General features: G+C 46.1%; 1 protein-coding gene across 1 annotated transcript in view; it reads right to left on the bottom strand.

The window, feature by feature from the left end:
• SLCO3A1 (solute carrier organic anion transporter family member 3A1) overlaps positions 1 to 25,939 on the bottom strand; it is a 147,862-nt gene that overhangs the window by 106,425 nt on the left and 15,498 nt on the right. Inside the window, exon 2 of the mRNA XM_050903227.1 lies at positions 12,268 to 12,733. Coding sequence (XP_050759184.1) covers positions 12,268 to 12,733 — 466 coding nt within the window. The remainder of the gene's footprint in view (positions 1 to 12,267; positions 12,734 to 25,939) is intronic.

Below are 25,939 nucleotides of genomic sequence, written 5' to 3'. Positions count from 1 at the left end.
TAAAGCCAATATCCTAAGCATCCAGGCAAGAAAGTAACAGATTTGGGAAGAAAAATGCACAACCTAACTAGGAGATGAGAAAAGCCACAGGGAACTGTGGAATTCACTGCCATATCTGTTGCACAGGCCATAAGCATAAGCAAGCTTCAAAAGTGACTGGACAAGCCTGGGGCGCACGTCCCCTGTGCTGGTGGCTCCTGGAAGTGGGTTATGGAGCAGCATGGAGTCTGACTGTCCTCAGCCTGCTTCTTGCACCTCACTGACCACTATGCAAAGACAGCGTTGGTCTCAGTTTAATCATTCTACTCCTGGAGACAAGTTAAACATAGTTTGCAGAGGCGGAGCAGGCTAGTGCTAGCAGACAAGAAGCCAGGACCATTAACCTCTGACACTGAAAAGGAAGGAATGTCTGCACCCATGGAAGATACGTTGTTTTGCAGGAATGCAATGAAATGTTTTAGGACTCAGAGCAATTGCAGAGCACTGGAGTCAGAATTCCTGGGATCTATTCTCACCCTCCTGCTAACTTGTTTTATAACCCTGGAGACATTGCTGGAGTAAGAGTATTTGTTTTACCCATGCTTAACTTGAGTTTTGCTACTACTTATAAATCAAGTACCTCTAGGATGCTAAGCACCTAATGAGGTGTGGTATCCAATTACAGAAGAGACCGGGTTTCCATTTCATACGTAATTCTCACCAACACAGGAAGGGAAGCAAGGTTGGGATAGACAAGAAGTATATTTTACCAGATCAAGTGACAGCTGGGAAACAAAAAGTAAATCCTTAAGTATGAGTAGTCACAGTGGTCAGAACAAGATCCACCAAGCATGAACATGTGTGTTTTCCAGCTGCCCCAGCTGATCAAATAGAAGGTGCTATCTCTGCTACAAACCTCTTACCCTCTGGCACCTGTGAGAAACTCTTCACAGCTTACACAGAACTACTGCATATAGTTTAGTTTCCTGCAATGCCACTTCTTGCACAGTCTACAACACAGCATGCTTGTCTACTACCAGTACCAGAACAGCATGCTTTCACAGAGGACATAAATGAAGATATGCACTGACATAAAACAAAAGTGCAGTAAAACATCTTTACACTTGCACTGCAGGAATGTGAGGTTTTATGTCACATGCAGAGGGGGAGTACTGAACACACACACACGCCTCTCCTACGCAACAAAAGCAACGAGTGCCCAAAATGAACAGAAAGCTAAGAGGCAACCCACGACTGAGGACAGTAAAGCATTAATCAATGCTCAAGACACTTTGGCAGCATGGCCAGGGTACTTTGTAGCTCACTTCTTGCATGCCATGGCCCCTTTCAGTCCCCTCAGCGCACAGTTTATAACTCTGCGGAGGGAAAGCTTTCTCTAACAAGTATTATTCTTTTGAAGATCAGTCTGATTGAATTAGGACATCCATATGTCATTAGCTGATGGCTAACAAGATACAGGTGGTCTTTCATCACAAGGGTAATTGGTCTCTGCAGCAATGACTAACACAGCAAAGTTGTCCCAGTTGTCTTTCCCCGCCGCCCCAATATTATTTCTTTCCAACTCTAATAAGCAGTATCACTGTCTTACACAAACAGTTACAGCGGGAATGGTTTGTCCAACACTGAGGATACGAATGTGCAGAAAACTGCAGGGAAAAAGCAAGGTAAGCAGAGGGAGACAGCAAGGAAAGAACTGATGCACGGTGCATCTTGCTCTTCTACCTGTTTGAACTCTTGAATTTCCACTATTGCTTTGATCTGCTGCCTTTGGCCAGATCCTGCACCTTGTAACACAGGCAGTCTTGTTTAGCTGCAGTGAAGCTGAGGTATTAAGTCAAAGAGCAACGTGACACATTGTTAACATCCATCTGAGAAACTATTTAAATCCTTACATGTTAATTAGTTAATAAAGGGCCAAATTTGGATAGCCTCCTCCAGACAAAATCCCGATTACTGAAATCAAAAGGGGACTTAGTGAGAGCAGGCCTCCCTCTAAGGAAAAGCCAAATACCTCATTAGCAGCACAGTTCGTGAAAGGGCTGTACTTTCGCAAAAAGAAATCTGAAAAAAAAGACTCTCCAAGAGCTTTCAAAAGAGCAGAGTTCAAAGGAGCAATTTAGGGACCAAACCCCAAACTTTGAGAAGGCAAAGCCAGAAGGATTTGTCCAAAGGCAAGGGGAAAGCTCCTAGCTGAATAACCCCAGACCAACCAAGCACAGGCCTTCTGCAGCCTTGCAGCCCTTCTCTGGCAGCATGGGCACTCCCAGCCTCCCCTGCCCTGCGCCGGACCGCAAGGTCTGCGGCGTGCAGCGCTCCCCAGCCACGCTCTGGATGCATTCGGCTGCCAGAGCCGCACTAGCAGCGGTTGGAGGGGATCTACCCACAGCGCAAAAAGCTCATCCCTTCCCAGAGTCCACAGCCCTGCAGATTGCCTCCACACTGCCCACATGAAAAAAAGAGGTCAAAAAGCCTCAAGTTTACTCCCAGGGTGGACCAAACCCTACACACGACAGCAGAACATCATTTTTGCCCTCCACCTTTTTCAGACAGGGCTTCTGAGATGCAGCTTATGGCCAGTTTCACCTTTCTCAAGCTCAGTTTACATCCTTGACTCAGCGCTTTCCTTGTGGCAGCAGAGCTGGTTTGGAAGACGCAGCTGACTGACAGCTGTGAAGTGACAGGTTAGTCAGTGGGGAAACACCTTGGCACCAGCACAGCGGCGGCTTTCTCGCCAGCAGAGTGGACAGGGCTCCAAAATAATTAGGCAGATCTTCGGCAGGTGAAATCCCAGCACCAGGCCCCTGGTGACAGGTCTGTCAGATGAGAGGTTTCAAGTTTGTCACTGGGTCCCTGCATACACTGCCTTCCCCCTGAGCCCACGCACCACACCAGGGAAGGGCTCCCACTCCAGGGAAGGGCTCTTCTAATGGCTTATAAGGTGACCAAGAAGCACATCAAGGAATTTTATGTTTGTTTTGCAAGGTACCCACCACTTGTGGCCACACTTTCTCCTCCCAGCTGGTCCATCAGGGGTAAGCAGACACTTGTAGTTATTGAGACTGCACCAATGTCTCCACAGCAGCTCTGCCCCAGGCCTCACAAAACAGGTACTATTGGGCTGTCTCACACCTTTGATTCATGTCACAGCTGTTCCTCTGGTGTTAATGCCATTAATTTTTAATTACTCAGGTTCATACGCTGAACCTGTCACATTCATCAGGCACCTGTTGGACACCTCATGCCAGTTATGCACACAGCCTTGAAGAAAGTCTCATCCAGGGCCTGATCTGCCATCACTCATTGATGTCCCTCAGCCTCTGGAAAAAGCTCTTCCTGCCCTGTTCCCCACAGCCCTGAAGGAGCTCTGCTCTTTCAGCTGCTACATTGGGGAGTGACCTGCACAGAGCCGCCAACGCACAGCAAAGCAGCCATGATAAAAACGCAACTTAACAGCAGCTTTGGCAGCTAAGCACTGCCAGGCCCCATGTGTCAACAGACCCGTGTGTTTGTGCTGTGGCACTGCTTGGGACTTTGCAAAAACACACACTTTTAGGAGGTTACTCAGATAGCACCTATCTGGCACCCAAAGGGTGTGAATGTTGGCAGGCCTGGCACCCAGCTCAAACCTGCAGCAGCCTCTCCAAAGGGCAAAAAAAATTGGTTGAGCACCTCACCCAGCAACAGAAGAGGCAGTTGTCAAAGAGTGAAAGCAGGAGCTTTTGTGAAAGAGTTTTGCATTCTCCTTTACATTCATAAATCCTGCAAATAACTGAGTAACAGCCAGCCACAGGTGGGGAGGTGTGTAGCCGGGCCAGCCAGCTTTCCCTGCAGCTCACAACATGGCAAACATCACCAAGAGCAGCAGCGACAGGGGTCTGAAGCCCTGCTGGCATTGGGCAGGATGTGTGTGTCAGGATATACAATAAAGCAGTAACTATTTGCAACTTTAAGGCAGTGATTATCTTTCAACACTACTTCAGGCCACTGCCCTTGGTTGCAAGGTTACAGTGGTACAGCAAAATTCATGAAAGCTGTCTCTTGCTCACTTGGCTGAGGATGAGTGGGATAATAATTTCTGACAAGTCCTAAAATATCCTCCATAGCAAATTCTTTGTTTTGGTAGGAGAAGAGGACAACACAAGCCTCAGTATCAGGCAACAAGACTTTCACCACTGCTTTGAGGCCAGTGCCCTGATTCGGGCTGGCGAAGGGGCAGATCCTGTGCCTTGTCCTGCAATGGGAAGGCACATGCTAAACACAGCTCCAAGCATCCTCAGTGCCAGTCCACAAACTGGGATCAAAACATCTGGAGGCTCCTTCTGTGCAATAAGTTGGGGAGTCTCAGTCAAATTCCCAGAAGGGCCAAGACTGACAGCACACGCCAGCTCACTCCAGCTTGCACCATCAAGGAGGCACACAATACAGCCTTCAGCTCTTGACATAGGCAACTCAGCACCTTCCAATCTATTTAATTAATTTTATGAACCTTAGCATTAATATGTACTGTCCTCTGCATATCTGCCATTTAAATGACAAGGGCACTGCTTTAAAGAGGCTGCCCCAGAAATGATGTACCTCACTAGGCTCTCCCAGCTGATGACTGTTTTAAAGACACTACAGAAAGAAACCAATATGCTCAAAAAAATGAAGTGATTTCTACAAGACACCAGAGTCAGCAAATCCCAATTAAGCCAAAAATCAGCTGCAGAGTACACAGAGAGCACAGAGTAACACAGAAACAGCTCCCACCCTCAATATGCTCTCACACAAAGTCACTTGTGTTGGACTCAAGCTTTATTTACTCGGCTCATAACAAAAAAGCTATTAGCAGAAGGTTAAGGTAACTGGAGCAATTGCTGTAAAATAATGGAGCTCATAGCAGTTACAACTTTGTGCATATATACATTTAATTGAATAAATACATCCATTCAGCTACCGCCTTTCACAACTCAGCCTTCCTGCCTGCAGTGCGGAAGGTTATTCCCGTTAATTGATTATTTTTACTGCTCTAATACACCCTACACACTTGTTTATGTTTCCATTTAATTTTCCAGGATATTAGCACTGGCACTGTAAAAGGGGACACGTGTAACCAAGCCAGCCCCGCTGACACAGAGCAAATGAGAACACAGGTCTCTCCCCAAAGGGGAGTAATTATAAAAGGCTGCAGGTTATCAATGGATCAGTGGGTTAGGCCAATGTAGGTAATACCGGTATTTCCGCATGAAAGCATGCGATTTAATCTGATCACAGTTAGTCCACGGGGAAGACAACCCAGTGAATCTGATGCAAAGACACCTTTCAATAATGAACAGACATCAACAGCACTCACACTGGCAACAGTACTCCTAGTTTAGTGTTAATACTGTGTGTGTCTCAACCCCTTGGAGACTGTGGCAGAAAGGAAAGGCTCTCCAAATCACCTGCAGGAGGATGCATTTACCGAACAAAATAATTACAAAATTCCATCAAGTCTTTAGGCTAAAAATATTACGTACCTATAAAATTGCATATACCAGCAAAGAGAAAAGCAATTCTCTGGAACAAGTGCTCATGCTTTGCAAGTACATGTGCCCACATGGAGATGAACAAACTCACCAAGCAGCTTGTGGGTATTGAGCGGGCACACAGAGGAAATACAACAGATAGGAAGCCAGCTAAGATCCACTATAAAAGACCTAGTAGAAGCAGGCTTTAAAAGGAAAAGAGTTAAGGAAAGGACAAGGCTGGTAGAGCCTTAAGCGGGTGAGCTCAGAGAAACATGTTCCAGCAAGAAGAGCTAATGTGAATAAAGTACCCATGTTGTTTGCAGACTACACATGAGCACACAAGGAAGGAGTACAGCTAGGTGGGAAAGGCTGTGAGGAGTGAAAGGGATAAGCAGCCAGGATGGGCAGAGCTGTACAGACCTCTCAAGCAGGTCCTAAATACCTTCCAAACAATATGCATCAATGGAGGGCCTCAGGAGGCTGGTGATATGACCTGTATGCTATAAACAAAAAATTATTCTGCTTGCTATGGTTTAGGAATGTAGATTCAAACATACACTTCAAGAAATTCTGGAGAAATTCAGAAAGGGCAAGACTGAGCAAAATGCATTCATCCTCCACGCAAGAGACTTTTCAGCAGTTAGAGACAAAACTAACAAGCAGCTACGGGAAACCTAAGTGAATTTCTTAACAGGGGAAAAAAAGAAAAAATTATCACAGAATGAAAAAAATATTCTACAGAATTGGGAAGGGACAGAAACAATGCCCATCTCAACACATTTTTGTGGGTACCCGCTAACTTTACACAGAACCTATCATGCCGTAGATATCAAACTATGTAAAGAAGAGAAGAGATTTCCAGTCTGAAAGCCCGACATCTGCAAAATCTGCTCTTTTAGCTCCAGAATATTCATGTTTCTCAGAATTATGTGGTGTTCCCCAGGAAACAGAATTCTGAAAGCTTCAAAAAAAGGGAGACATTTGCTATTACGAAAGGTGCTGTCATTGACTGCCCATTCTACAGTCCTTCAGATATAGTAAGTTACATACAAGAATACTGGTTAGACAATGGTGGTACATCCTGCGGAGGGTTGGGGTTTTCAACTCTCCAATTTCTATGGCTTTTTCTTTAATGGCATTGAACACATTTTCACTTTTGTTTATAAAATCAGAAACCCCATTTCCTTTTTAAATTTTTTTTTTAGTACTTATTGATGAACTGTAATATACGTAATATCAGATACATAGTAGATGAACAGTTTCAAAATTCACAGCAACTGCTTAGCTTACCAACATGACCTTCCTAATTGAAATCCAAGTACTATTTCTTCATATTACCACATACAAAACGTTGACTCAAACTGATGATTTCAGCATCTTATGCTGATAACTTGTTATTAACTCACTGCCATAGATACTAACTCTCAGATTTAATTCTTGTCAGTTGAGAAAATGCTTCTGCTTCTCCAAAACACAATGGCTGCTGTCATTTTGACTGACGTAAGCTACCATAAGTGATTTTTCAAATGGACAAATTTATCCCTGAAGACAGCAAGATTCCAACTAGGGCACGTTTGTCTTCCTCTGCAACAAATCTGAAGTTGGTGCTTAAAGCAAGCAAGAAAGCACCAGAAGCGAGAGTGAGCATGTCTCTATGACTGTCATCGCAAAACAAAAAGTGCTTCCACACATTCCATGCAAAATAACCCCATGCTGCTGCAAAGGTCAAAGTCAGCAGTGACGACGCAGGGTCCCGTCCCCCTTACTAGGTTAGTCCCATCTGGGCAGATGTGGACAGAGAACACCATCCTGGCAAGTTCTCCTCTTACACCAAGGGTGACAGCTGGAACAACCATATAATAAACCAAAATACACACAGAAAAGGCCAGACAGAAGCCTGGGAGATGAGACAGAAGCAAGCAGCTAAACAGACACATCCAGCAGTGCTGAGTTTTCTATTTTTCTGTTCCTCCGCCCTGCCACGAAGCAGGCCAAGAACAGCTCTATGCCCCTGAGCACACTACGCTCAGGCACGCGTTTGCACCACAAATAACTCAGGAGCACTCATCACTTTCTCCTTGACTCAAGGCTTGCCCCTTCTGGGATTTCCTTGCAGTCATTCTTCCTGTTACAGCAGTTTCTGCAAGTCAGCGAGGAGTCTGAAGTGGTGGGTACTGAACGTGTGGGGTATGTGTCCATGAAGTTGAACACCGAGACAGCTTCAGAAAACTTAAAGAGAATCTCCAACACATTAAAGATCAACATAGCATTCTTCTGAATGAGCCACACAATCTGGCAGTGCTCCCTCCAACATCAATATCAATTTCCTCCATCAACAGGAGACACAATAATAGCAACTTCCTCTATATAATGCAGCCCTTAATAGTCCCAGATCAAATACTGGCTCCCAGAGGCTATTCATTCTGCTCTATAGGTAACCATGTCCTAGACAAGATGCAACACCTCTTATCAGCAAATGTTAAATGCTGCAGGAAGCCCAGAAGGCACGTATGGAGACTGCTAATAACATTAATCTACCACATCACTGCACTGGCTCTAACTGACCACACAAACCACTGCTGAGAGCAACATGGGTACTCCAGTGACCAGAAAACACTTGCAAGCTCTTGCTCATCTGAGAGGCAGCAAATCCATACAGCCACTGTCAGATCAGGTTTTCTCCTCCCTGTATCAGCTCCACGACGCCTCTGATCCCCTCTCCTAATGACAAAGTCTTCATTGATTTCAGAAGAACTCAGCAAGACCTAGCAGAAAACTAACTAAAGAAGAAGGAAATGTCAAGTGAGTCATTAATAGGTAGAGAAAGGAACTGTGTATGTAGCAAGTAGTCTTCAACATACTTTTCCTCCTTTAAAATAAACAGTGCCACAAATTGAGGGAATCCTTTGACATTAGTGAAGCTGCAGCAATAACAAGCCCTGCACAGTCTGCAGGAGTGAGGAATTCCTCCACTCAAAGGGGTTACTTATGCCAAATGCCATTAAATACACAGGTAAAATTAACCTGCTTGTTTGGAAACTTCTAGATGGGAGTTCAGATCTTAAATACAAGAGCAGATCCAAACAGAGAGAAGCAAGCAAACCAGCACCAAAACAGAAGATTTTCTCCAACTTCAAATAGCTAAGAAAATTCCTTTATTTTTTCATCTTTTGGCTGCTATTGCCAACGTTACGATCTTTGTGTTGAGCAGGCGCTCAGATGCTGAAATGGGAGGAGAATGTATTTCCCATCGTTAGCAGCAGCAGGCATGGTCCCACTATCTTTCTAACTCTGTTACAGCAGAAACGTGTTTTCTTTTGAACATCCTTTGGTGCGTACTTCCATGCATGCATCTTTTTAATTTGATTTGCCCTAGGTTACCACAACACAGCCCTTCTTCCGAGGGCTGGTTACTACAGCAACAGAATCTGTTTGAGTTTGGTAGCAACACATTGCAGGCATCAAAAAAATCTGCTATTAGCTCAAGAAACATGAAACTACATGTCAGCAGCCCATGCCACAGAGATATCTTCCTGTAATACCTCACTGCTGTCTCTCTAATTATGAAACTCTATGAATCCCCACCTCCTTGGCAGAGCACAAGCCTGAGCAACATCCGCCTTCAAAGGATGCGCAACAGAGGTGCACTGCCCACCATCTCCTGTGTGCCTGTCACTGCAGAGAAACCACAATGAGCCAGATCTGATGGACTTCATGGCCAGAAATATAGTATATTCCACAGATGCTACTACTTGCACTAGCGGTTAAAGCCAAAGTTTCACTTTAAATTCCACATGGTATCACATCTGCATTCTTCTGCACACACGTATTAGTACTAATATAAGAAGAAGAAGGTTGGGGGAGGGGGGGGAAGTTCTTGGGTTCTTGGTTTGTTTTGTGTTTTTTTTTTTTTAAACTAGAGGAGTCTTCCTGCATTGTCATTTCACCACAAATAGACTGTATTAGATATTATATTAAGTTACTCCACTGAACTCTTGTACAACTCAGAAAGAAAAAACTCTCAGTGCACAGAGTTATTCCTATCTAATTCACTGCTCTGGGACACAAGAGGGGTTTTTCTTGCAGCAGGTGAACAATTACTAGTACTTAGCTGTCAGGTGAGAGACCACTTACTTCCCCCCCAGCCACAATACAGCCCAAATGCAGCATATATGTACTCAATGTTAGCAATATACTAAAGACAGTATGGACTGGTCAATCCAATCATTTCTCAACCACAGCCAGCCATGATAGAAAGTTCAGCCAGACTATTACCACTGTTATTATTTTTTTATCCTGAGAGAACAACCTATGCCAGATTTGCTCCTAATTTAAACTGAGGGAAACTTACCCAAAAACGTTTTATCCGGTCACACACAGTGTAGCCCCTACTGAGCAAGCATGCTATTATGAGAAAGCAAAGTGATACAGCACAGTGACAGTATACACTCTGCAGTTATTTCCTCTGCGAAACAGAGGAGAATGAAGTGGGTAAGCTGCTCAGCCAGCTTTCTGCTAAGGCCACTGAAAATTGTATTGATGACATCAACAAAAATAATAAGTTAAAGACAAATCTGAGCAAATAATTCTCAAACAACATTTTAAACTGAGGAATTTGACCTCCTCTCAAGTATTCACAAACCTGAGAAGACACGTACATTTCCACCAGCTGCTTCTCCATTTATATTCATTTACAGAATAGATTTTTTTCCTCTAATTTTTTCCTGTTAGCTTTTATTTCTACTAGCCAAATTGATTGCAGGTTGCTGTAAGAATTAATCATCCCATATCTGAAAACCTACTTGTGATGGATAGGCTGGGACAGGGCAAATATTAAACTTCATTGTTCGTATGGCTGATTGGTTGAGTGTGCATACACATGCACTCTTCTGCAACCCATAATTCATATGTACAAATTCAGATTATGATTATTAGCCAGTAAAGCAAACAACCCCAAAATGCTTGGGTTTTTTTTTTAAACTCTAACAGTAGAAAGGAACATGGTTAGAAGCATATGTCTGAAGGAAAAATAATGAAGCAGCGTATAGTAAGCAGAAATCATTTTCTGGCAGTATTTTCCCAGCTACAGTTGAACTGCCAACTTTAAAGAAGTTATTTTAGCATACAAGATGAATGTATCTCAGGAACAAAAAGAATCACTCTTCCTAATCCTCCTCTCATGCACCCTCCTCAATCCTGTTCTCAGACATGAAGCATTGCTTAAAAAATGCCCATGGAACAGACTGAAAGAAGTTGCTGCTTCTCTATATGGTTATTTATAATAGATAATCTTAGAATCACTCTTAATTCCAGCTCATCATTTATGGTGTTGGCAAAGTTGCTCCAGTGAATTTAGTCTCATTATTCACCCTCGGGTTGTACAGTATCTTGTATTTTACATATCATCCTGCTTTATCCAGTGGATCCCTCACACAGAACCAAGTGAAGGTGAATAATGATCCAAGGACAAAGCTAAATGCTGAAATACTATGATTTTATGGCCAGTTACAGGAAAACATGGACACAGTTTGAATATGCAGAAGAACCTCTTTAAGTAGAGTAGCAATACATCCAGGAATGCCATAGCATGCTGTATAGTTACTCTTTCCAACAGGCCTCTGCACTATCCCAAGACACCGAACACCATTCAGAAAGTCGGCGGGACTGTTCAGCTTTGCTGTCTATGGTCATACTCCAGCTGCACTCAGTTATGCTTGGGACTTGATAAAAATGTCTTTGCAAAAAAAAAAAAAAAAAAAACCAGCACACCAGTAACGGGATCATCCATTCAGTTGAAAGTCACGTCAAGACAGGGATGATGGAACAAGTGCAGAGTCTTGGTTACTAGAAACTATACTAACAAGTGCAGAAGGATCACATTAATAGCAGCACACACTTCACTGATTTATTGCATTGGAGCCATTTATCTAGTGGCAAGTCCTGCAGAAAGAAGAATGAGCCAAGCTGGTAAGTTTTTTCAGAGAACAACTTCACCCGCAACATCCTCTTTAAACCTGCTGGAGAGAGTACTACTGCTGAAACCCATGAGCACTTTACCCCAATAACAGAGATGTTTCATTGGGTAACTGATGCCAAATTTCGTATCTTAACCAACTGGAAGAATTGCAATATGATCACCAGAATCATGAGTTCTACTTCAGGCTCACCATATCTCAAAATAGACCTCACCAGCTTCCGCATCCCATTCCGCTACAGGGATCACATTATCTGGGGTTCTGCCACAGCATGCTGGGTCACAGCACCTACTCCGTAACAGGTACTGCCTTGCTACAATGGGATGGTGGTAGTGACAAGCCATGCATCTCCTTTCAGTCTCCTTGTACTGCAATGATCACTCACAGACAAATGCTTTGGAACAGGAGGGGAACTAGGGTATCTTGGGGGAAAAAAAAAAAATCATCGTCACATATGCCACTTGGAAATTCTTCAGATAAAACTCAACCATAAGCCACCAATATCAGAACTAAAAGGAATCTGGACAAACACAATAGAAGGAGCAAGCATCTTCCTAATCACCCAGTAATAATCACCATGGCTGTCAACCCTTACCATTGCTACAATACAAGCAAATATCACTGTGTTTCCCTGCTGCTTACAACTGCTTGGTGTACAGACCCATGCCAAGTTACCTTCACAAGCACAGCAGCACATGGGGAAGAGGCCTCAAGGCATCCCTTCCACTGGCATCAAACAGAAAACAAGAGTGAGATGCCAGCCCGCAAGGAAAGCCTTCAGTGAGAAGTTCAGAGAGCCTTACCTATGTACAGGGAGGAATCTTTCCGCCTCACGTGGTCATCAATATAGGAAACTCCCAGGGGCTGGACAGGGGTAGCACCAATGCCCAGGAGGACCTGTGCTCCAATGAGCAGCAAGTACATCATGTTGGTAGCAGTCCTATTCCTGCAGATAAGGTCCGGGTCTGGTCCCTCATCACTGGTGGACCCGTTGGCAGCACACACGTCCCTCCCTTCAGCCCCCCAGCGTATTTCTCCCGATTCATATTCGTACTGGTGGGTCAGAAATTCAGGCAACGCGGAAAGGAGGGCACCCAAGGCCATGACTATCCCTCCACATCCTATCAAGCGTGGCCGGTGTCCTCGGGCTCCGAAGTAGCTCACGAAGAGGATGAGAGCCAGGTTGCCAATCTCGAAGCTGCTGGCAATGACACCCACATCAGCACTCTGAAGGTTGAATCGCCGCTCCAAGGTGGTTAAAACACTCACCTACAACAGAGAAATCCAGAGAAAATTACTGAAAGGGAATATGACCTGCCTTCTGTCCTCCCCATATGTCCTGCTAAAGCATAAGTTTCCTTGACTTTCCCTTGGAGCCAAAAACCACACATCAAGGACATCCAAATCACAGTATAGTAGTAGTTGACCTCCAAGCATGATCTGACTGTTCAAATACAGCCACATCAGAAGGTCCTAATACCAAGTGACATTTCACAACCTACCACCTGTCTGAGCACATGTTCACTTCCAAGCTTCCATGTACATCAATGTATATTTTGGGTGCCTGCAGAGACCCATGACTCCATGACTGGTTAGCCTCTCTTTGGGCTCACTTTCTATTTGAATGCACAGCCTTCACGTTGCAAACGCTGTCCCACAGAACCAAGACACAAACCACACCAAGCCTCACAGCATGCCGGGCACTCAATCTTTCTCGTGGAATGAATCGCCCTTAGCGAGCAGCAGAAAACCTCGTGGATACTTGGCTCGCACACCAGCACAAGGCCATCAAGTCAGTCAGAGACAGTGATGCACAAATAGGCAATTTGGCCAGCAGAGAAGGCTTCTATTAAAGTATATAAATAAAATGCTGATCAAAGGGTTTAAACTGTGGATTAGTTAATGACTGGGATCATCGCTTACAGAATATATTTTAGAAGATAGGGCAATTAAGGTTTACATAGAATATTTAATCCACCACGAAGAAGGGAAGATTTAACAAATAGTGGTTATTTAACACAAAGAAGAGAGAAGCACATGAATAGTCTTCAAATATTTAACATTGCTGAGAAAAGGCATGACCTGTTCTTTGTATTCAGAATGGGCAGGACAAGAAGTGACAGGTTTAAACTGCAGCAGAGATGATTCAGGTTAAATACAAGGTGGGGAGAAACCGACTTTTACTGGTAAGGATTGTGAAGCACTGAAATATGCTGCCTGGAGAGGCTGCAGAGGTCTTTAAAAGAGCATAGACCAGCATCTGTCAGGAAAGACACAGGTATGACTGATCTTGCCATAGGGCAGGAAAATGAACCAGATCATCTCTTGAGAGCTCTTCCAGTCTTGATTACATGGTGCAATGAAACACAACGTGGATTTTCTGCAACAGTCATAGCACTGATCAGAGTATGACGATGAAACATTAGGTACCTCACTTGCTGTCATCCCTGCTCAAAGGGGAAAACTCAGTGCATTCTCATGTCTATAGCGGTGTCCCCCTTATACAGGAAAAAAATAACAAACAAAATTTTGAACACGTCACAGAAATGCCAAAAACTTTTACCTCGGGTAAAAGACTATCTTGTTTTTCAGATTGCAAAAGATGAAGGTATTTAAGGTTGTCCTAAAACAGGCAGGTTTTTCTATTAAAAAAATATGATAAAGACCTCAGAGCAGAAGGTAGCCCCTGGATAGAATAAAAATAGCCTCCCACTGGAGGCACTGAAAATCTTTGCTGATAAACCTCACGAAGCAGGAGCCAGTCTGACCGACTTTAAAGTATTCTGACAGCAGCTCTCCTCCGGGGGCAGCTGGCCGCTGTTAGGGTACACCAGGGCACTGTTGGACAAAGACAGCCCCATTGGCAACAAAATGGAAAAATGGAAACCACCCACTCCTGCTGCTTTGCATAAGCAAAAGCTCCCAAACCTGACCCTGATTAAGTGTCCAAGTCAGATCTCCAAAACTGGATTGTTTTAATGATTTCTGAAAATCCAGCCTTCATCCCATACAGGCAGTTATCATTTTATACTACCACTGTAATCCTCCCCCTCTAAAGAGCCAAGAACTGAGCAAGGCAAAAAAAAACCCCAAACACCAAAACCTAAAAATCAAACCCTATGACTCTAGGAAATGCAATAGCAATAATTCTTCCCCATGCCAAAGCCAAGTGAAGATGTGCGTGTCAGGGGGAGAGGAGATCACCACTTCATCTGAAACACCGGGTACAGGTACCTGTTGGGATGAAACGGCTCTGTGATTCACCAGGGGAAACAACGTCCTCTTGTGCGAGGGCACAGCACGGCCTGTCCCCGCTCCAGCGACCTCGGCCACACTGCTCGGCGAGCAGTGCTTGAGCACACATCTAACACCAACATCACTGTTCCCAACCCGCCATGGGAGCCAGGGCGACACAGCTGAGCAGATGGGGACAGACACTGCTAGAAAACACTATATTGGTATTTTCAAAGCAAGGCACACCAAGGTGGAGGGATACGGACAACATCGCATTGCCCCAGGCAGCCCCACCAGGTACTCATGCGACAGAGCTACATTTATCATCCACGACACAAGACTGGTTTTATTGCAAGGTGTGATCTAACAGGGCTGGTGCGGTCAGACTGGTAGGACTCCAGACTTCAACACCACACAGCAAACACCAACAAACTCTAAGCGATGCAAAGGCCCTGCTATGGGAGCTCTCCTTCATGCTACCACCTCCAGCACGTCCCTAGAAGAACTCAGCTATAGCTGAGGTCTCATGAACACCAATTTTGGCAGCACGGGGAATCTCTCCAAGATGAGTATATAACTCTGAGAGTGCAAAATCATGTCCATGGTGCTCATTTCTGAGCTGTACCTAGATTGGAAACTCATAATTACTCATTACGGCTGTGTAAACTGAGGCATAGAGAGCCAAATATTAATGAGACAAGTACAGTCAACAAAATTAATTTGTGATGGAATAGTTTAGGCTGGAAGATTGAAAGCCAACAGAAGTGATTTCCCAAGGCCAACCGGTATTAACTAGCTTTGGAAGCCTCTCCCACATTTCGACCTGGCTGCCAAATTTTAGGCTTTTACCATACATACAAGTGGCTAGAAAGCAGGATGGTATTTAGAAACACTTGGGTGCCGCACCTTACAAGGGTCAGATATTGGACGGCTGGATTTCAGATAAAAGACTGCACCATTTCTAAGTGCAATTCACAGTGACAGGGACAGTAAATCGGTGACAAACCTGGGAACCAAAACCAGAAGTCCCAATTCTCATTCTGCTCTTATTTCAGTGGGACTTCAGTAGTTCTCTTCCTTTTTACAAAAGCTAAACCACTCAATAGGGAAACAGAGTTTCACCATCCCCTAACAGTTTCTTGCTTTGCTTTAGTGAAGAGATTGAAACAAAAGGAGGAGGAGGACAACGACACAAAGCAAACTCCAACCCTCCTGATAAAAGCTGGCAGGAGTTCTCCTCCATCCTCCGGCCAGACCACACTGCATTTCCCAGCTTGCTCCTCCTGGCTGTAGCACTGCCACCCAGTGCTACCAGCTCTGCCTTTACTAAGTGGGGTACAGGGTGCAGGGAGGGACACGGTGAAAGAACAAAACCATCACATCAGCCTTGAGCATCCAGAGGAAAACAGCATCCAAGTACAAAGTGCTGAGACCAGCATCAGCAGAGTAGCCTCCAAAATACTGACAGTCCGGGGGGGGGGGGGGGGGGGGGGGAGGGGCGGGCAGGGGCAGACAAACTACGCCAAAATAAAAATAGGGCTGGGAAATAAACTGTCAACATGCAGATTTTTAGCCAGAGAACACCAGGAACACAACTGCATTACATCCAGGGTGGCTGCAGCCCAGACAGCACAGCCCAAATTCTTGCTTTGACATTGGCTGTGACCTTAAATACACAGGCCAACTACAAAATCAGCATTAGCACAGCAGAGATGTTACCTGCATTTATTCAAAACAAACCTCTGCCCACGGCTAGAATCATTCTCCCACCCTCCTCTATACCCCACCTTTATGGGGCTTCCTGCATATAAGGTGTAACCTGACTAAATACTTGCAGTTTGCATGTGGGATGCTCCCAGTGCCCTTGTAACTGTTAGATAAAAGAGCACTGTACTGCCTGTATTTCCTTTCACAAGCCTGCTCCCCAGCAGATAAGCTATCACTGATCCTAGACACTAACTCTGTTTATCAAGAGTTACATAAAATGTTGCAAAAGACACGACAGGTCCCTGTAAAATACTGACGTCATGTGAACAGGCTGCAAGGATTATAGAGTCCCTGTGTGCTGAGACCAGGTTGAGCATTCAGGAGTGCAGCCCTTGTGGATGTTGGTTCAATAGCAGGGATGCGGGGAATGGAGTGGTGCGGCAGCACAGCGGCTTCAGATGGACAACCTCCTGCTAAAACACAGCGGGAAACACCGGGAGCCCACGTTATTAGCTGTGAAGCTGCTATTTCCTGGCTCCTGTCAATTTACACAGCTGTTTTGCCAGGGCTGGAAAGAATAGATTAAGAGGATATTCAGTTAAAAAAGCTTCTAACCGAAGATGAAAACAGTTACCAGGAAGCTATTACAACATCCAGTAAAATCCACGCAGACAAGATACGAGAGACATGCGCTTTGACCCCAAAAAGTTAGCAGTGTGAAACCACCCACTGGACCAGACAAGTCCAAAGAAGGCATGAGAGGACAGAGGTAAAGACAGCATTGTAATCATAGCAAATGCCAATGCCCACCATGTTGGGAACAGCACTGAAGCTACAGCTTCGTATGGGTATGCGCCTGTGCTAAAGACAGCTGTACCTTGCCTGCTACTCTTAGGTCCTCCTGTCTGTCCTGCAGATCAGTCCTTAGCAGGTCACTGAGGCTCTGACCAGCAAAGTACTTGAGCTGCAGCACTGTACAGAGCCCTCAATCGTGCCAGCCTCGCTGCCTTTTTCCACGTCTCAAGGCCTCCACCACCCCCTTTGATAGGAACTGCCTTTCTGTCTCTAACTGCATCCTCTGTCTCCAGCGGGATTCCCATTTCACTCACTCCAGACATCTCCCACCCAGTTTTTAAGAGCAGCTCCACCAAGATTTAGCTATGGCATTACAGAGATCAACAGGACTGTGTGGCTGTTGCTACTCCACAAGTTCATGCTCCTCCACACTAAGTTGACACCAGATCAGTCAATTGGACCACCGTAAACTAAATCAGGTTGGGCATCTGCACACCTTGCTCACACAGAAAGCAGGCTCGGGATCTAGAAAGATCGTGTAACCCAGCCTTCTGCCTTTCTGTGAACACACCGCGTAACATACAATAACAAGTAATTAAAACTTATACCATGCTTTCACTATCTCCTCTTCTTAGAGCCACAGAAGTCTGCACACACGCGTTTGTCCCGGGTGATTTCGAAGACTAACCTCAAAAGGACCTGGGCTAAAGGGGCCTCCTAAGTCCACTGTAAAACACTCTTCAATGACTGAAAAAGGAAAATGATCTCACACAATGCACACAGTGATAAATGACCCACGTCAAAAAAAAAAAAAGAAAAGAAATCAATCACCACCTTAAAATTTTCCAGCCAAAGCAACTTATATTGCAACCCCTGTAACTAAATCCAGGGAAGCTTTTGTCATGCCATTCTGGACTTATTTCAATAATACATGCTCACATTCATCATTCCTGTCTGTCCCAAATCTACAGATCTTGGCATTTCTGAATCAAGGGAAATTTCTTCTCTCTATAGCCTGTTTATTTTATATTAATGCTCAGCAAAAATGCAATCCACAAACCTGCTTCACACTATTGCCCCACTTTATCACTAAGAAATGAACTGAAGGCTGGGGGCACCATGATGGAGTCAGATACACAGTGCATTGAAAATGAATATCATATTGTTCGTATCTCCAATGATCAAGTCATATTCACCCACAGAGTCTACAGATAAGTTCATTGTATTAACAATACAGGGTTATATATAGAAAACACATTGACTTTATGCCTGAAGGGCCTTTTTAAAAGGCTTCTTTTTAATGTAAAATACATTTTCTCAGTTATGTGGTAAGAGATTGGACTTGAAGAGACATGTCTGCAGTGCTACAGGGTGTAAAATAATTGCCTGGCAACTATGTTCCCAAAGGAAAACAAATGCAAACCATCTCCCACAGTCTCCACTACAGAACTGGGAAACACAAGATTCCTCAAAGAGCCAAATTGACCATGCCAGAAACAAAGCCACCGCTTCCACACACCTCCACCCACTTCTTCAGATGTCACCTCATCCTCTCTTCCAGCAGCCATACAGGATAGGGCAAAGGGCATCCCATAGTTGGAGGCAAGCTTTCCTCCCTGTAGAGCTTGTACCCGTGGGCTCAGCCCCCCTTGCCACCCACCCTCCCAGCTGACAGCGCAGCCAGCAAGCTCAGGCTTCAAGCTCAAGGGAACGATGCTGATCCTCTGCTCTGATGTTTTTCTGCTCCGCAATTCCAGCATTGAGATAATCACTTGTGGTTGAGTCCAATTTTTTAAAATGCAGACAATTCCCTTGGCATTTTATCATAGAATCATAGAATGATTTGAGTTGGAAGGGACCTTAAAGATCCCTAGTTCCAACCCCCCTGCCATGGACAGGGACACCTTCCACCAGACCAGGTTGCTCAAAGCCCCATCCAGCCTGGCCTTGAACACTTCCAGGGATGGGGCATCCACAACTTCTCCAGGCAACCTGTTCCAGTGCCTCACCACCCTCACAGTAAAGAATTTCTTCCTTATATCTAATCTAAATCTACCCTCTTCCAGTTTAAAGCCACTACCCCTCTTCCTGTCACTACATGCCCTTGTACAAAGTCCCTCTCCAGCTTTCTTGTAGGCCCCCTTTAGGTACTGGAAGGCTGCTATAACGTCTCCCTGGAGCCTTCTTTTCTCCAGGCTGAACAACCCCAACTCTCTCAGCCTGTCCTCATAGGGGAGGTGCTCCAGCCCTCTGATCATCCTCATAGGGGAGGTGCTCCAGCCCTCTGATCATCTTCATGGCCCTCCTCTGGACTCGCTCCAACAGGTCCATGTCTTTCTTACGCTGGGGGCCCCAGAGCTGAATGCACTACTCCAGGTGGGGTCTCACGAGAGTGGAGCAGAGGGGGAGAATCACCTCCCTTGACCTGCTGGTCATGGTTCTTTTGATGCAGCCCAGGGTACGGTTGGCTTTCTGGGCTGCAAACGCACATTGCCAGGTCATGTTGAGCTTCTCATCAACCAACACCCCCAAGTCCTTCTCCGCAGGGCTGCTCTCAATCCACTCATTGCCCAGCCTGTATTTGTGCTTGGGATTGTCCCGACCCACATGCAGGACCTTGCACTTGCCCTTGTTGAACTTCATAAGGTTTGCATGAGCCTGCCTCTCAAGCCTGTCAAGGCCCCTCTGGATGGCATCCCTTCCCTCCAGCGTGTCGACCGCACCACACAGCCTGGTGTAGTCGGCAAACTTACTGAGGGTGCACTCAATCCCACTGTCCATGTCACCAACAAAGATGTTAAACAGCGCTGGTCCCAATACCGACCCCTGAGGAACGCCACTTGTCACTGCTCTCCACTTGGACATCGAGCCATTGACCGCAACTCTGAGTGCGACCATCCAGCCAATTCCTTATCCACTGAGTGGTCCATCCATCAAATCCACGTCTCTCCAATTTAGAGACAATGCTTTGGACAAGTCCAGGTAGATGACATCTGTTGCTCTTCCCTTATCCACCAATGCTGTAACCCCATCGTAGAAGGCCACCAAATTTGTCAGGCACGATTTGCCCTTAGTGAAGCCATGCTGGCTGTCACCAGTCACCTCCTTATTTTCCATGTGCCCTGGCACAGTTTCCAGGAGGATCCGCTCCATGATCTTGCTGGGCACAGAGGGGAGACTGACTGCCCTGTAGTTCCCCAGGTCTTGCTTTTTTCCCTTTTCAAAAATGGGGATTATGTTTCCGCTTTGCCAGTCAGCGGGAACTTCCCCAGCCTGCCACGACTTCTCAAATATGATGGAGAGTGGCTTAGCCACTTCATCCACCAGTTCCCTCAGGACCCACGGATGCATCTCATCAGGTCCCACGGACTTGTGCACCTTCAGGTTCCTTACATGGTCTCAAACCTGACCTTCTCCTACTGTGGGCGGTTTCTTCATTCTCCCAGTCCCTGCCTTTGCCTTCTGCGACTTAGGCGGTGTGGCTGGAGCACTTGCCAGTGAAGACCGAGGAAAAAAGTCATCGAGTACCTCAGCCTTCTCCACGTCCCGGGTAACCAGGTCTCCCGTTTCCTTCCGGAGAGGGCCCATATTTTCCCTAGTCTTCCTTTTATCACCAGCATACCTATAGAAGCTTTTCTTGTTGCCCTTGACGTCCCTGGCCAGATTTAATTCTATCAGGGCTTTGGCTTTCCTAACCTGATCCCTGGCTGCTCGGACAATTTCTCTGTATTCCTCCCAGGCTACCTGTCCTTGTTTCCACCCTCTGTAGGCTTCCTTTTTGTGTCTGAGTTTGTCCAGGAGCTCCTTGTTCATCCACACAGGCCTCCTGGCATTTTTGCCTGACTTCCTCTTTGTTGGGATACATCACTCCTGAGCTTGGAGGTAGAGGAGGTGATCCTTGAATATTAACCAGATTTCTTGGGCCCTTCTTCCCTCCAGGGCTGTATCCCATGGTACTCTACCAAGCAGATCCCTGAAGAGGCCAAAGTCTGCTCTCCTGAAGTCCAGGGTAGCGAGCTTGCTGTGCGCCCTCCTCGCTGCCCTGAGGATCTTGAACTCCACCATTTCATGGTCACTGCAGCCAAGGCTGCCCCTGAGCTTCACATTCCCTACCAGCCCCTCCTTGTTGGTGAGAACAAGGTCCAGCATAGCTCCTCTCCTCGTTGGCTCCTCTGTTGCTTGGAGAAGGAAGTTATCATCATTCCAGGAACCTCCTGGACTGCTTATGCCCTGCGGTGCTGTCCCTCCAACAGATATCAGTATTCCAATACTCCAGTCATAGGAGCCATCCCATCACATCTCCATGATGCCAGTAAGATCATAGCCCTGCAGGTGTGTGCACATCTCTAACTCCTCTTGTTTATTCCCCATGCTATGTGCGTTTGCATAGAGGCGTTTAAGTTGGGCTCCCGATGAAGCTGATTTACTGGCTGGAATTCCTTTGTGCTGCTCTTCAGGTGCTGTCCTGCTGACCTGTGATCCTTCTCCAGGCCCTGGGCATCTATGGCTGGCACTGGCATCAAACTTGTAGGAGTGGGATGGATTGAGGTTCCCCTCCCCCAGCAACTTTAGTTTAAAGCCCTCTTCGCCAGCTTGGCAAGCCTATGACCAAAGATGCTCTTTCCCTTCTCTGACAGATGGACCCCATCAGCCCCCAGTAGACCAGGTTTCTCAAAGCAAGTCCCATGGTTTAAGTAGCCAAATCCCTGGCTGTGGCACCAGTCCTGTAACCATTTGTTGATTTGCCAGATTCGACTGGCCCTTTCAAACCCCCTCCCTTTGACCAGGAGGACTGATGAAAAAACTACCTGCACTCCAGAGTCCCTTACCACTGCTCCCAGGGCTCTGTAATCCTTCTTGATACTGCTCAGACTGCTCCTGGCTGTATCACTGGTGCCCACGTGAAACAACAGCAGCAGGTAATAGTCAGTGGACTGTACGAGGCTTGGTAGTCTCTCGGTGACATCCCTGATACAAGCCCCCGGTAAGGAGCACACCTCTCTAGAGAGCGCATCACATCGGCAGATGGGTGCCTCCGTACCTCTCAGAAGAGTCACCTACTACTATCGCCCATCGCCTTTTCTTAGTTGCACTGGTTGTTATACAGGAAGCAGATCGGGCTGCCTTACTCAACTCCAGCATCTCTCTGGACAGGTCTTTCCTCTTCAGTCTGCAGAGCAGTGAAGAGGTTCTGCAAGGGCACCTCAGGCTTCAGGGGAAGTCTCTTCCTCCTGCAGGTCCTTGCTGTTGCAAGCTTCCATTCTTCTGCATTGTTGGCCCCCCTCCCTTCTGTGTGTGCCAGTGGGGGAGTTTTTGGCTGTTTGGCCATGCGCTGTGGGTCCACTGAAGATTGCGCTTGGGACCAGCTATCTAACTCCTTCTCAGCCTCCCTGATGTTACGCAGCCTTCTCACCGCCTCCTGCAGCTCAGCCACCTGCTGCAGAAGGTCCTCCACCTGGGCACACCTTTTGCATGTAGGTCTGCTGCCTGTCCCTGCCCCAGAAGAAAGGTCTAGGCACTGCCTGCAGCCTGAGGTCTGCACTGCAGCCTCTCCCTTCAGCAGCTCCATCTGGGTGGAGGCATCGGCCACCGCTGGGGTAGATGGTGCAGACCCCCCAGCCGGAGCTGCAGCCTTTGCTCTCGGATGAGTGCCCACCATTCTGCCCATTCCTTCCCTATCAGATGGCTGGGAGGAGGGCAACAAGCTTAATACCCTTTGCCCAGCCTCAGGCATCAGCATTCCTTGCTGTTCCCCACCCCGCTGAAACAGTGAGGGCATCAGGACCTCCCATCTCAGGCTGCTGATCGTTTGTTTCAACACCATTCCCGGTCCAATAAAGTCAGTGGAAACTTAAAAGATGTTCTCACCGCAAATGCCAACACCCATGCTGGCTTTGGGCACATGAACATAAGGGAAACCGAAAAAGGGTGGTGAAATGAACACACCCAAGCTGGCTCTGCTCAAGGTCTGGAAATCATCTCTGCATAGAAATTTGCATTCACATGACAGGGATAATAGATGCCGCAGCTGAACCACTGCTGAGAAGTAGGGTGTTATTAGCTTGGCTGTTGCTGCATGTGCCTATGCTGTTTCTAGGCCAGCACTGGAAAATCTGCAAGTTACTGTACTGGTGCCACGAGGAGTTTGCAGCTCGGATCTATGCCTCACTGGTTGAAAAACTCATTTTATATTCTAGTGACCAGCTCTGAGATTACTGACATGGTTCAAATTAAGCACACGTTCAAGGTCAGGATTTTCAGGGGCCTGAGTAGAAAGGGTATTACATTGTGCAGCAAGAGAAAGAGCACACCACACTCCTGGTTGAGGCTAGACATGCATTTTTGGCAACCCCTCCTCTCTGGCACCACACAGAAAACTTTTCTGCCACCTCTTGTACCCCACTGTGCATCTTCTCCCCACACTTCAGTAGTTGCAGCATCCTGTGCCACCTGCCCTCAGCCAACACAGGGCACAAAGCAAATGTAGCTGGGTAACCCTTTGCTGGGTTACGCAGCTATGCCACAAACACTCACAGCAATGCTAGATGCTGTTGCACACTGCAAACAGAGCAAAGAGCAGTCGGCACCCACAGAAGATATCCTGTTTGGTCAGGAGTTGATATACCAGTGCAAAGCCACAGTTTGTTTCAAAATAGCTTAAACCAGAAAAAAGTCACGTGCCTCTCAACGTTAAACAAGTGTATTTTCCACTACTCTAGTGCAACTGGGATCCATACTGATCAAATATGCAACATAAAAACCTAACCTCTAATCCATGCAATCATTGCAGCAAACAGCAATGCAACTGGGCTGTTGTCATCTTCCCCATTTGCTTCCTAAGGATCCTGCACGGGACACAAGGGACTGATCCCCTTTCCCTGCCTCCCCTGAGGAAGAGAAGGAGCACTGCCCCATTTAGAGAGGCGTGAACAAAAAGATCATCAGGGGTGTTATCTGCAACTACCCCCTCACATCCATCATGGAAAGTTAGCGTGAGTCACCGACAGCTCAAAATAGACCCAGGTACAGAGCACCAGGCCACACCGAACTTCCTAGCAAAACTTTTTTTGAAAGCAAAACAAAAGAAAGGCTTTTTCTGTTGCTCTGAAACAGATGTGAACCACAGCTGAAATCTGCTTTTTTTTAACCTTTTGAAGTCCCAGCCTATGGTGATATTATCACAGCTGCAGACTGAGTGTCCACAAAAGCTTTCTGCCTCCAAGTCTGCTGTTCAAGATTCACCTCACTCTGTGAAGGCAGGTGATATTTTAGTCTCTGACAAGGTATCTACATAAATACGCTCAGCGCCAGAATCCATTTGTAGCCTACACTGCTCTTTAGTAGCACACATGCAACGAAGCTAGTGGATATTTGAATCCTTATTTATCTTTAAATGTTATGTCATTTTCACTGGCAGCAAAATAATGCATCATAAGCATGCAAAGAAGCACAAACCTCAACCCTGTAACTGCATTTTTGCATGCTTTAAAAACCGTAGCACAGAACAGCGCTGCTAGCACCTTTCAAACCCGGAGGATGAAGAATTCCATGTGGAATAAGTGCGCAGCAGCAGGGGCTTGTGAGCAGGGGTGGCCACTCAGCTCTGTCAAAGTAAACAGCCAAGGGAAAGCAGCCAGAGCATCTTTGACACGTTCAGAGATGGATCTCCTTTTTTTCCTGTGTCCGGCAAGTAGGTGTACAAAGCCAGATGAAGAGGAATTTAAACGGTATATAACTCAAATGTAGGCTCCTACAGCATCAAAGGCACTCTTGGCTATATACAGGACTGGCAACAAGATTCATACGTGGGTCCAGGACTCTGCAAACAGGACACCATCACCCTGGGTTCACTTCCAGTGGAGAAGAGGAGACGAAACTCGTGTCTCTGGAAGACTCTTAACAGGAAAAAAGCCCCTTCCTATGTACTATCAAAGCACTGGAGAGGCAGGCTCCTAAGCTGTCACACTGCAACACCCTCACTTCTCCACCTCCCCAAATCAATGCAAGTTTGACTGTTTATCTAATAAAATACTTCCTAACACAACACTTTTATGCCTGCAGAGAAGGCTTTCTACTACAAACAGAGCTACTTACCACAGCAGAAACCCTAATGCAAGCCTGACAAGAAAACCTGTCATGCAAAGGACTTCATGTTACCTTAATTTATGACAAAGAGCTGAATTCAGGGCTAAGGGTTGCATCTGAGTTATGCCACTATGCAGATCAAGAAGCAAGGCTCGTGGAGCTGGTTGCAGAAGCATTCCCAGCTGCCAGGCATGAACCAGGGCAGAAGTGACACAGGCAGGACACACTGAAGCAGCATTAATAAAAGCTTTGATGGAAGCCGAATTCCGTTTTCACGGTTGGAGGACAACGGTGATTATATAAAGGCTATATACTGAGAGAGGAGGTTTTCTGACAAGTCCTACTACTTTTCTCCTCATCTGCTCTGGCTCTGTCGATCTCTCGTGCTCCACTCCCTACCCAGCAGCAAGGAAGCCAGGCTACAGCAAATGGGAACTCAGCTTAGGGAGAAGTTAGAGGCATTTCTCATCAACCAGTACATGAAATGCTTTAATTTAGTAAGCCTTGGGAGGAAGGAAGCCATTTAAAAGGGAACCAACAAAATGGCCATATTGTATTGTCAATCCACAGCACTTCGTAACAACTCATAAAAGAAACACCAAATTACTGCAAGCATCTGCAGGTGGAATTAGGGTCTCCCTAGAACCTAACTAG

The sequence above is a fragment of the Gymnogyps californianus genome, chromosome 11 (assembly GCF_018139145.2).
Source record: "Gymnogyps californianus isolate 813 chromosome 11, ASM1813914v2, whole genome shotgun sequence".
Lineage (NCBI taxonomy): Eukaryota > Metazoa > Chordata > Aves > Accipitriformes > Cathartidae > Gymnogyps > Gymnogyps californianus.
The sequence above is the reverse complement of the archived record's forward strand: the minus strand, read 5'-3'. Positions and strand labels throughout refer to the sequence as shown.